The sequence below is a fragment of the Lottia gigantea genome (assembly GCF_000327385.1).
Source record: "Lottia gigantea unplaced genomic scaffold LOTGIsca_88, whole genome shotgun sequence".
Classification (NCBI taxonomy): Eukaryota; Metazoa; Mollusca; class Gastropoda; family Lottiidae; genus Lottia; species Lottia gigantea.
In genome coordinates, this window is record NW_008710892.1 from 808,697 (window position 1) to 821,443 (window position 12,747).

The 12,747-nt window shown below is 31.3% G+C and overlaps 3 protein-coding genes across 3 annotated transcripts; 1 reads left to right on the forward strand and 2 right to left on the reverse strand.

Annotated features, from left to right (window-relative positions):
- Positions 1-1,715: 1,715 nt before the first annotated feature.
- LOTGIDRAFT_169720 (hypothetical protein) lies at positions 1,716-5,172 on the reverse strand (the record flags this gene model as incomplete). The annotated part of the gene is made up of 2 exons (XM_009068018.1): positions 1,716-2,219; positions 5,137-5,172. The coding sequence occupies 2 exons, from the start codon at positions 5,170-5,172 to the stop codon at positions 1,716-1,718; spliced, it is 540 nt and encodes a 179-aa protein (XP_009066266.1).
- A 4,353-nt stretch (positions 5,173-9,525) lies between these two features.
- LOTGIDRAFT_59355 (hypothetical protein) lies at positions 9,526-9,729 on the reverse strand (the record flags this gene model as incomplete). Its single annotated transcript, XM_009067955.1, has 1 exon — positions 9,526-9,729. A coding segment is annotated over one exon (204 nt), but the record flags the coding sequence as incomplete, so codon positions are not given.
- A 2,428-nt stretch (positions 9,730-12,157) lies between these two features.
- Positions 12,158-12,508, forward strand: LOTGIDRAFT_134056 (hypothetical protein; the record flags this gene model as incomplete). The annotated part of the gene is made up of 1 exon (XM_009068019.1): positions 12,158-12,508. One exon carries the CDS (start codon positions 12,158-12,160, stop codon positions 12,506-12,508), a length of 351 nt encoding a protein of 116 aa, XP_009066267.1.
- Between the last annotated feature and the right edge of the window lie 239 nt (positions 12,509-12,747).

Sequence of the window (12,747 nt, forward strand, 5' to 3'; positions counted from 1 at the left end):
ATTGCAATGAGTATGATTCAGATATCGAGATTTTTTACAATTTAAAAGCAAACAATCAGTGAAGTACTTTTTAAGATTTTAAGGTTGACCTAATGTTTTGTATGAAGGAGTGTCGGTAAAGTTGCCCCTTGCGCAATTCTCTCTTAGTACTATAGTCTCTTGTCAGTTGTGTCGAAACCCAGTGGCTTTCGCAATTTCAATCGACTATCTTGGTTGATAAATTATAGTAATAATATCAGCTGAATTCCTAAAAAATTATTATGAAAATATAAAAGCAATTTCTCAAAAATTATTTTTTTTATTTTTATCATCTTGTTGTATCTGGGGATGCCTGTCTATTCTGCATCAATTCTTGACTGAAGAGGTTGATACTTTCGTCATTTATGATCAACAACTCAATCACCATTACAATAACTTATTATTGGCGAGTAGGGTTTCTCTTAATGCAATCTACATAGAATATAGCAATTTATATTGTCTCCGTTTTATTGTAGCCGTTATTTTTGATCACTTGGAGGACTATTCTTGCATTTTAAATTATAAACAAACAAAAAAATCCCGTGAAATTTATTTTGCATTAAATCATTAAAATGAAGTATTAAATGAAATCGATACCATTTTGGCAAAATTTTTCATATATGATATCATTAATTGAATAAATATTTCATTCTGTGCAATTTTCCAATTATGGTTGCCACGACAACCCTAAATGTCATTTAGATTCTAATTGTGCAAGATATATTTTAGTTTTACCTTTGCTTATAAATATTATGCAATTGTCGTCAAGCATCGATTAAGGTTTCCAAGAACAGTATAATATCTGGTTGGTAAATATTGTAACTCGATAAGACACGTGAACTTAGATTATAGTATTTATAGAATTTTATATTGACTGTCATTAGAATTTTCACCTTCAGTATGGTGCTTAATGGATTAATTACAGTATAGAATTACCACTGTTATTGATGATCATGAAATGTAATGATAATTTTGAAATGGTGATCATGAAATGATCGTCGTGAAATGCTGTAAGATGATCATGAAATGTAACGATGATCATGAGATTTTGTAATGATTATCATGACATATCTTAATGATGATAGTGAAATGCAATGATGAGATTTTGTAATGATGATCATGATACTTTGTAATGATGATCAAGAAATGTAATAATGATAATTATGTTGCAATGATGATCATGAAACTTTGTAATGATGATCATGGTATTTTGAAATGATGACCATGAAATGTAATAATAATGATTATGAAATGTTGCAAGGATGATCATGAAACTTTGTAATGATGATCATGAAATGCAATGATGACAATTTGAAATGATGACCATGAAATGTAATGAAATGCTGTAATGTTGATCATAAAACGTCATGATGGAATTTTGTAATGATGATCATGAAATATTATAATGATGATCATGAAATATTGTAATGATGAACATGGAATATTGTAATGATGATCATGAAATATTGTAATGATGATCATGAAATTTTGTAATGATGATCATGAAATAGTGTAATGATGAACATGGAATATTGTAATGATAATCATTAAATGTAATAATGTGTAATAATGATCAGGAAATGAGATGTTTAAATGATGATTATAAAGCATTAGAAATAATAATGTTTTGTATTAATGATCAGAAAATGTTTTAATGATAATGTTGCAATAAAGATCATGAAATTCTGTAATGATGATCATGAAATATTATAATGATAATCATTAAATGCTGTGATGATGAACATGTATGTTGTAATGATGAACATGGAATGTTGTGATGATGAACATGTATGTTGTGATGATGAAAATGGATGTTGTAATGATGAACATGGAATGTTGTGATGATGAACATGGATGTTGTAATGATGAACATGGAATGTTGTGATGATGAACATGGATGTTGTAATGATGAACATGGAATGTTGTGATGATGAACATGGATGTTGTAATGATGAACATGGAATGTTGTGATGATGAACATGTATGTTGTGATGATGAACATGGAATGTTGTGATGATGAACATGGATGTTGTAATGATGAACATGGAATGTTGTGATGATGAACATGTATGTTGTAATGATGAACATGAATGTTGTGATGATGAACACGGAATGTTGTGATGATGAACATGGATGTTGTAATGATGAACATGAATGTTGTGATGATGAACACGGAATGTTGTGATGATGATATTGTAATGCTGTAATGATTTGATGTAATGATGAGCATGAAATGTTGTAATGATGATCATGAAGAGTGGGAATGCTGATCATGAAATGACATAATGCTGATCATGAAATGACATAATGATGATCATGAAATGACATAATGATGATCATGAAATGACGTAATGATCACGAAAAGGCTTTATGTATGAAGAACACTAACTTGTTTAATGAATTATTCAATGTTCTCGTTATAGTTATTTTATTTTGAATTCTTGAAACTCTAAAGTCGTGAAATTTATTTGCAACATGAATGCTAAGATAATCCAAATTAGTTATTAACTTTTCAATGTGGTTCTTACATGGTCTTGTCGTCATTGAGAAATTCGAGAGTTTCGAAGGGTTTTGTGCAGTTTTGTTTATTCAAAGTTATATTTTGTATGACATATAAGAAATTAATCTTTGAATAAAATGTTTATATTGGATATAATGTTTATTTTTTTAGAATATAATGTTTTTGAAAATATAATATTCACATTTTACAATACAATGTTTATGTTGTAGAATGTTTATATTATACTACAATGTTTATATTTTAAAATATAATGTTAATATTTAAGAATAAAATGTTTATATTTAAGAATCAAATGTTTATATTTTAGAATATAATGTTTATATTTTAGAATAAAATATTTATATTTTAGAATACAATATTTATATTTTAGAATACAATGCTTATATTTTAGAATATAATATTTATATTTTAGAATGTAATGTTTGTATTTCAGAATATGATATTTATATTTTAGAATATAATGCTTATATTTAGAATGTAATGTTTATATTATAGAATATAATGTTTATATTTTAGAATATAATGTTTATATTAGAATACAATATTTATATTTGAGAATACAATATTTATATTTTAGAATACAATATTTATATTTCAGAATAGATTGTTTATATTTTTAGAATACAATGCTTATATTTTAGAATATGATATTTATATTTTAGAATACAATGCTTATATTTTAGAATATAATGCTTATATTTAAAAATATAATGTTTATATTTTAGAATATAATGTTTATTTTGGAATACAATGCTTATATTTTAGTATAAAATGTTTATATTTTAGAATATAATGTTTATATTTTAGAATACAATGCTTATATTTTAGAATGTAATATTTATATTTTAGAATATAATGTTTATATTGTAGTATAAAATGTTTATATTTTAGAATATAATGCTTATATTTTAAAAATAATGTTTATATTTTAGAATACAATATTTATATTTTAGAATACAATGCTTATATTTTAGAATATAATGTTTATATTTTAAAATATAATATTTATATTTTAGAATACAATGCTTATATTTTAGAATATAATGCTTATATTTTAGAATATAATGTTTATATTTTAGTATAAATGTTTATATTTTAGAATCCAATGATTATATTTTAGAATATAATGTTAATATTTTAGAAAACAGTGTTTATATTTTAGAATACAATGTTTATATTTTAGAATATATTGTTTATATTTTAGAAAACAGTGTTTATATTATAGAATATAATGTTTATATTTTAGAATATATTGTTTATATTTTAGAAAACAGTGTTTATATTTTAGTATAAAATGTTTATATTTTAGAATATTATGTTTATATTTTTAGAAAACAGTGTTTGTAATTTAGAATATAATGTTTATATTGTGGAATACTATGTTTATATTTTAGAAAACAGTGTTTGTAATTTAGAATATAATGTTTATATTGTGAAATACTATGTTTATATTTTAGAATATAATGTTTATATTGTGGAATACTATGTTTATATTTTAGAAAACAGTGTTTGTATTTTAGAATATAATGTTTATATTGTGGAATACTATGTTTATATTTTAGAAAACAGTGTTTGTATTTTAGAATATAATGTTTATATTGTGAAATACTATGTTTATATTTTAGAATATAATGTTTATATTGTGGAATACTATGTTTATATTTTAGAATATAATGTTTATTTTGTGGAATACTATGTTTATATTTTAGAAAACAGTGTTTGTATTTTAGAATATAATGTTTATATTTTGAAATTTTGATCTATTTTTGTATTTTATGACTTTTTTTTCTTATTTTAGGGAGAAAACATGACTTTTTTACATTTAAGAAGACAAACTTCTATTTCTTAAGAAAATTTATAAGGGTTAGAATTAATAATTGAATGAATGAATGTTAATATGGTTATAAGAGCGGGAATGAAATGACATTTTTTGAATTCTGTTAAATACAAAAGGTCAAAAATGGATAAACGATTGAATGAATTGCAATACATTGATTTTAAGGTTATTTTCATAATGTTTGAACTAATTAAAATGAATGAAAGAATGAATGAAAAAAAATGAAAGAATGAATGAAAAAGAATGAATGAAAAAGAATGAATGAAAAGAATGAATGAAAAGAATGAATGAAAGAATGAATGGTGTCATTTAAGTCACATTTGTATCTTTTATATTTCAAATAGATGAAATGGTAAAGTAAAACTGATCACAAAAATGAAAGAGTGATATTGAATATTGAGAATTAACGAATGAATGCGAGCAAATGAATGAATGAATCAATCAATCTATACATATGAATGAATAAATGAATGAATGAATGAATGAATGAATGTGGATGAATCAATGATTGAATGAAAATTAACCAATTAATGTGAGAAAATGAATGAATGAATGAATAAATGTGGATGAATGAATAAATAAAATGAATGAATGTGGATGAATGAATAAATAAAATGAATGAATGTGGATGAATGAATGAATGAAATGAGTGAAAAAAGAAATGAATGAATATAGGAATTTTACCTGTTTATCACACAAAGAATACAGTTTAAAATTCCAAGTTAGATCCAGTGAATATTTACTTATTTCACACTAGTACCTTAGTAATAATAATTACATCAATGGACACAGCCATTTGTGTTAATCCACTTTTGATAAATCCGGACTAAAGAATGACCCTGAATGACTCATATTGAAAACTTTCCGATCAATTTTGGACTAAAGTCATCCAGAAATAAGTACATGTAATCAACAAAGGTTAAAAAATCACAAATCTTGGAAAATATTTGGTAATGATCGTAAATCCAGGATCCAAAGTGAGTGAAGTTTTGATCAACACAGGATGAAGTTTTTCTCAGAAATCCGGGAAAACTGAAAAATCTACAACGGCCCTAACTAGCATGTTAAAAATAACATTGTTATGTGTTTCAAAAGATTAGAAGATGGGGATGACTTCAATCTATTAAGTTACAGACGTCAAATTTAAACACCGATCAAAGTAAACATGAAGATTTTTTTTTGTTGAGAAATCCGAGAAAACTGAAAACTCCACAACGGCCCCCACACAAGATATGATTCAGAAAGTCATATTTTTGAAGAAAAAAATCTGGGAAAATTGTATGATGAAAATTATAAATTTAGATCCAGGCTACGAACTTTCAATCAATCATACCTCGCCTATGTAGTGTGACTCACAATTTTTTGGCTACATATCCAGAATAGAAATAAAATCCAAAAACAAAAACTGGACACAGTTAAAAAGGAGTTATATCCGTACAGATCAAATACTAATTATGACCAAAAATTGTCCAAAGTACTAATGCATTTTTCACGTTGCGCAATGGACGTGTCGACATTAAAAAAAGTATTAGGCAATCAAATTGTTTGAATATTGCTTAATTCTATAGCTAGGAATTTTTTGAAGGGATTGGGGAGATTTTGGTAATGATTTGACTTTGGAGAGGTCACAATATTAAAGGAACTTTCCCATGAAGAAAATGAAAATGAAATATTTGGATATTTGTTATTTCAGGGGCGATAACTCCGTTGACTTGTATGACTTGTGTATGAGATGCGGCATAGTGATTTGGAGAGGCCATAATACTAAAGGAGATCTCCCATGAAGAAGGAGAAATATTCAGGGGCCATAACTCAGTTAATTTGTCTTAGAACCTTGAAAATTACGTCATATAGTACAGCAATTTAAAGATTCCAATTTTGGAGAGATCACAATATTTGAGGAACTCTCTCAAACATTTTTTTTTATTACAGATTACTCGGTTAGGTCATACGGCAACATTTGGCGTATTGTTATATTTCATGGGCATTAAGTCGTCTGGGAACAGCGGAAACGTCTACACGTTTTAAGAATCAGCCATTATTATGCATTTTCAGCTTATCATTGTGCGGTAACAAGTCTATGCAAGTTAAGGTGCAGTCTTATGACAATTTGAATCCACTATAGAGATAACACTTGTAATTAAAAGTCGAAATGTCAGTAGATAACCTATTTCGAATAAACCGACACCTTTTTGTCGGTGTCACCAGAAACTGATATTGCTTGTCAATCTAGGTCAATGTTAATCTAAAGTCTACTGATAAACTTTATTGATAAATAGGCCGGTATATGAAAAATAGATGTCAGCTGAAAGTGGATCGTGCAGATTTATCAGTTTTAGTTAATGGATGATTGGGGTCAATTCGAGCCACCAAGCACTTTTCCGAGTAGGCCATTGTTTATCTTTAGCTGCAGACGAACTAGGACTCGTATTGTAGTGCTTAACAGTGATACAGATTGTAGAAATTAGATCAATCGGCTGGTGAAACAATTCGATGGACAACTCTATTGTACAAACAGGGAGGGGGCGGGGATTATCCAATCACTAAAGGTCACTCTGCGCATGGGGTTATCAACTCAGAATCCCTTTTAGAGAGTCCACTTAACTAATAATGCTTCTTTAGTAAATTATAAGTTTGTCATTTGTGGAATTTCTTTTCTAGGTTGGGCTTCTGTGAGGCACTTCATTGAATTAGATCACCATTGTAAACAAAACGATAATTCTCTTTTTACAAATCCCATCTGTGAACGAGCAAGTCTTAAAGATAATGTATATACTACTTCTCTAATCGGCCTGTTTTTAATCAAACAGTTGTTATGTTCTGTTCTGTTTTGTGTCTGTTTTCAACCATTTAAACCAATGACGTGTTCCGCTCATGATTTTTTAGTAGGTAGGTTTGAACGAACTGTTCTCGAACTAAAGGGCAAAGACATCGATACACCGGGGCAAAATTATGCAAAAAAAGTAAGTCGCAAGTTAATTGGTTTTAGTGTGAACAGGCTTCAGGCTCATGGTCTTTTTGCGATTAAAAAGAAATTGAAATGGTGCTTTACGTCCCTTTTCTTTATACTCCGTAGAGAGAAAATCTTTTTTTATGTGATGGGTGCTTCCTAGACTCTGGGTCGGTTCTCTTTAATTGATTCCCTTGATATTCGAGTACTTAATGTCACGTGTTACTGTAACAACGGTTGCTATAGACAAACTGGACAGAAGCAGAACGGTAAATAAAACAGACGTGAAATTGTCATATAATCACCGTGGTGTTAAAATCTATATAGATTAATCTACAACATCCGTGAAGTCTTGCCTCAAAACTCGAACCTTAAGCGGTTCGCACTCTTTAACGCCTGAGGTATAGAAAAAAAATGTCGAGTCGAACTATCAGTATAAACCATAGTTATTTTAACACCTTAAGTATCGGAGATTCCATCTACCAAAATCATCGACGCATTGAATATTTTTATGAACGTAACATAACCAATAAGACATCCATGACATTCTTGGAATATTCTTGGATATGCTTTGATGTGCGTGTGAAATTTATATTCCATCTCCAAACAATTCATCTAGCGATTTACCTACTGTTATTTTTTTTAACAAGTTACCATAGCAAGTCCAAGAATTGGAATCAAGGCCACTTGCATCTGGACAATTGCTTATATGCTGTATGCATTGTACGCTAAAGATTATCCGTCTGATAGTATATTTTTCACTTCCACAAACCATCTCAATTTGTAACAAGAATGTCTCGGACAATACAAGTAACTATGTCGATGCTCGTGGTCAGCAGATATTGGTTTTTATAGGTCATACGTTGTAAGTCGGTCAACCTGTAGGCGTGGCACTTCGGTATGTAGGCTAAACAATCATTTAGATTAAGGAACATCTATTTAGAAATTGGAGAAGGGGTAAAGTTTGGGGCTGGTATCCCGATACTAGTGTTCGATTGGACACAACCAATTGGTTCGACTAATATAAATGCAGTTTTGAAGTGGTCCAATATCCAAGGTATAATTATCTCTTGATTGACTAAATACTTATTGATATCTTGTTGATCAACAAATTAAAGGTCGACCAAAGGATTGGTTATGCTCTAGTTAGCCAAAAAATCATACATGTCCAAACTCGAACTGTCAACAGTTCATTTGGTCACAAGACTTGAGATTTAACTAAATCGCTCTCCTGATCTACAAAACATTTCGAAGGGATAATATGGGACTCGGCAATTATCCAAATAAGGCTTACATTATGCAAAAATCGTTGCACGCACGGGTCTACATCTCATGTAAACTAAGGGAGTTTAGGAGACGTGTTAAGAAAGTGCCAGGTCATGCAGGTTGCGGATTGTTCAAAATTGCACAGTGCAGTGTGCAACGGGCTGGGCAATTGTTAACTGCATATAGAGCAATTCTAATGGACCAAAATATAATATAACACTTTGCATTAGTTTTTTAAATTTTATATGTTTCAAAAACACATATTGTGAGTAAAATTTAACAAAATTGCCTGAAAACCACATATAATGAACATACATTGGTGGTTTATCAGAGCTACTAGATATATAAAAATATAAACTAACAAAGATTCTAGACCCAAGTAAATACGAGCTAGATGTAAATGAGAATAAAATAGCATGTTGAAAATGAAATGGTATGCCATTGATTACAACTAATTCACTTGGCACTGTTCGTGTTGTGCGATAAAAGAGAGAAGTTGGTACTGTCAAAAAAGTTCCACATGGGACACTTCGTGTTGACCTGCCCGAATCACTTGTCAGTTCTGGCGAAGTTCGTATTGATGACTGAAGATGATTGATGCATGATTTATTACTTGTAGTTTGTGGTTTGTTTGCATCCTGGTTAAACCTCCGACGCACACACCTTTTAATGTCAGAGTCAAACGCAGAATTCAATGATACCAGACCACTCCCTCGGAATTCCCTGGATTTTTGGGAACCCCATCTATATGACACTCCACATTTTGATGTTAAGGAATTCACAGCTCCGCATGATAAAGTTTTTGATGAATTAAAAATTAATGCACATGAAATAAAGTCTACACTATCACAATCATATTGCACGATGTTGGTGAATGGGTCACGATTGGAACAGTTTAGTGAAACTTTCCGGTAAAGCCGCTCCCACATTGACAAAGAGTCCTTTGAGAACGTTCAGTTCTTTGGTCAACAGATCTATTTTCTTTTGAAGCTTGTCGTTCTCAGCACCAAGTTCCTGAACTCTACTTTCGGTAGTTTTCTGTCGTTCCTTGGCCTTAGCTCGACTTTTTCTTACAGCTACGTTATTACGGTACCTTTTATCGGTGTATTCTTCACTACCCTTAACCACCGCCTTCTTCTTTCCGGATCGACTGTAGGGTGTTTGTCTGCCTGCTGCCCTGGTGCTGGAGCTGACTGTTGGAGATGCCGGTTCGCTGATGCTTGTACCAATGGATGCAACGTCGTCAAAACTCTGGACACTATAGCTCTCGGAGATGTCTTCAGGTTTAACTGTTAATGTGTCCCAAACTGAACCACTTTGAGCCGGGGTAGCGGCGGATAAATCTTTGTATTCAGGCAGATCAGTCATACCAAAGTCCGAGGAATCAAACTCAATAGTACTCGGTTCTTTAAATTGCACACCTCCACTGACGACTTGCGCCGTATCTGTTGATAATATGTTAAGATGTTTTGACTCGGTATTTAAAAATCCCGTTAAATCGAATGTTAATTCCTGAGCGGGATCGAGCTCGTACAATATATTTTGATCTTCTATGATTGCTTCAGACTTAGAAGAAGTTAATAAAAATGAGTCTTTTATAGGTTTCTCACCTTCGCCTTGGAATGCCGGTAAGTCATACATTAGTGTATCCAACAAGTCCACTACATTAGGACATTCTGCCGTTGCAGTATCACTGAATATATTTTGGTCTTCAAAAGACAGGATTGACGTAATGGTATCTATTTTGGCGGTATTTGTAACACACGTGTCCTCAACTTCTGCTTCCGATTAACCTCGTCTGCTTCTGACCTGGCCGTTTTGCCTTCTTGTTGACTGAGTTGACAGTTTACTGATTTCTACTGAATGACGAAACATTCTTCGATTCCCCCTATTTAAGAACGTAACTTGGACTATTTACCAAAAATGGATATTCATACGCCAAAAATTATTTACTTAATTGGGCATCGACAGTTTCAAAAATCCTTTGCCGGGTCATTTTTGACTCCAAATTAAAATGCCCATGAAGATGATTGTCAATACTGCAAATTATTTTTGGTAAAAAGTAAGGAAAAGGTAGGAACTATATTGTTGCTCGCATGTATAAGGAAAAACACCCGAGTGAAATGTCACTATTTTTAGCATATGACGACAAATTTATTTTTACGTCTGGCCTAAAAATAGCATATGACGAGATGTCATATGAACCTTGACCCTTACTACGTCAATGGTGACCCCTATACTGGGGGTAATTTGTATACCTAGATCGCGTTTCGCGGAGTTCTGACAATTTACGGCGATTCTAATTTTCAAAATATACTCTAATGGGTATTTCGACGGACATTAGGATAGAGACGCGAGCTGTCATGAACATGGAAGAAGGCAAAAATGATTCCGATCGTCATCCCCGACAGTTGGAAATTTCCATCTGAAGTATCGCACCTGTTTCTATTTTTAGCCCTTCATCGGGCTGAATGAATTCCTCGATTCTCATTGGTCAAAAATACAGAGTTGATTGCGTCAGTTTATATTTGGATTCTTGGAAGACAAAATGGAGTAAAGAGAAAGACAGAGAGGAATTTTTTTAAGTTTAGGAACGTTTCTTGCCACCAGCCCCAGGTACTTTTATTTTTTTGATTACTCTTTTCATGATAAACAACATTAGTGTAAGTTTAAGGGATAGTTATTCAGCGCGAATTCGTCACCAGACGATCAAACCATATTGAAATGTGACCTACTTTGTTAATGACGTCGTAGTGTATAAGATTACGTGTAGTCTATAAATAGTAACAGACTTCTGAGGCCATCATGTATATAAGCCATTAAGATAGCTGTCATTTGCTTTCGGGTAAAACTTAATGAGATTTAGCGGTCAATTATTTGCTCTTTTATTATAATGAAGGGTAAAGATCCGATTGTCATGCTTGAGTGCTAATTTATGTATGGTCTTCATTCGCTTATTGTATTGTTCTCTTAATACCGTACTCTTATTACATATTATCGAGTATTCTTTTAAATTGGTATGCATAACCATTGCACGTATTGCTACCACCAGTTGCCTTACAAAAAAGGCAAACAAGAGTCATGCTGGATAGCAAATAGCTATTGAAAGCAGCTGACATGATCAATTGCAAAAATGTGTAGAACAGAAAGTTAAGTTCTGACTTGTGCTAAATAGCAAATAGGTATAGCAAGCACCTGAAATTTGCTATTTAGCAAATAAGTACAGTTAGCAATTCATTACCTTTGCAAAATAGCAAATTTTAGCATAGATGTTGCTAATATTTTCTAAATAGCAGATGAAAATAGCAATCATCTGTCTTTTGCTATATAGTAAATAAGCACCTGCACAGCAACCAATGAATTTTGCTAAATTGCTAATAAAAATTGCAAGCACTGAATTATGCTTAATTACTAATTTTTATCACATACTCAAAACAAAATAGGCCTCTAGACTTTATTAATGCAATAATTTTCAAAATTTTATTTTTGTCATTTCAGAAGAGGCTTAATAAAGAAGTACAAGTTTTAGTCGAAACCGAACAGATTCATTATGGCTCCACGTAAAATGACAGACAATACAGACGGATCGGACGGGGAAGGGGGCAAGGGAAATCGTAAACGGCAACCTGTTCCTAAGAACAGCGACGAATATAAAGTACGAAGAAACAGAAACAACACAGCCGTGAAGAAAAGTCGCAGCAAAAGTCGTCAGAAAGCGAAAGAAACCGTCGCGAAAGTGAATAGATTAAGACAAGAAAATGACGTGCTGGAACAAAAAGTCCAAATTTTGACAAAAGAACTGAGTATTTTGAAAGAACTCTTTTTAACCCACGCTGGGCCAATATCAGATGGAACCTGCCAACAGCAGCCGGACAATAATATTCAAAACGACCACAAATACTTCAAAAAGGAATAGCACCTTGTTAATTTTGATTACTACTTATACAAACAATATTTCCGGTTTTTATGAAGCTGGTATACTCCCCTTCTTAACTTGGAAAACAAATGTTAGTTAAAGCTGGACATGGTGATGATGGGGCACACTCATCTTACAGACCATAATATTTAGAAGATATATGCTGTTGATTGTATATCTCCATCCAATTTGAGACAATTTAGACGAAATAAGATTCTGAAAAGCAAAACATCTGTGAT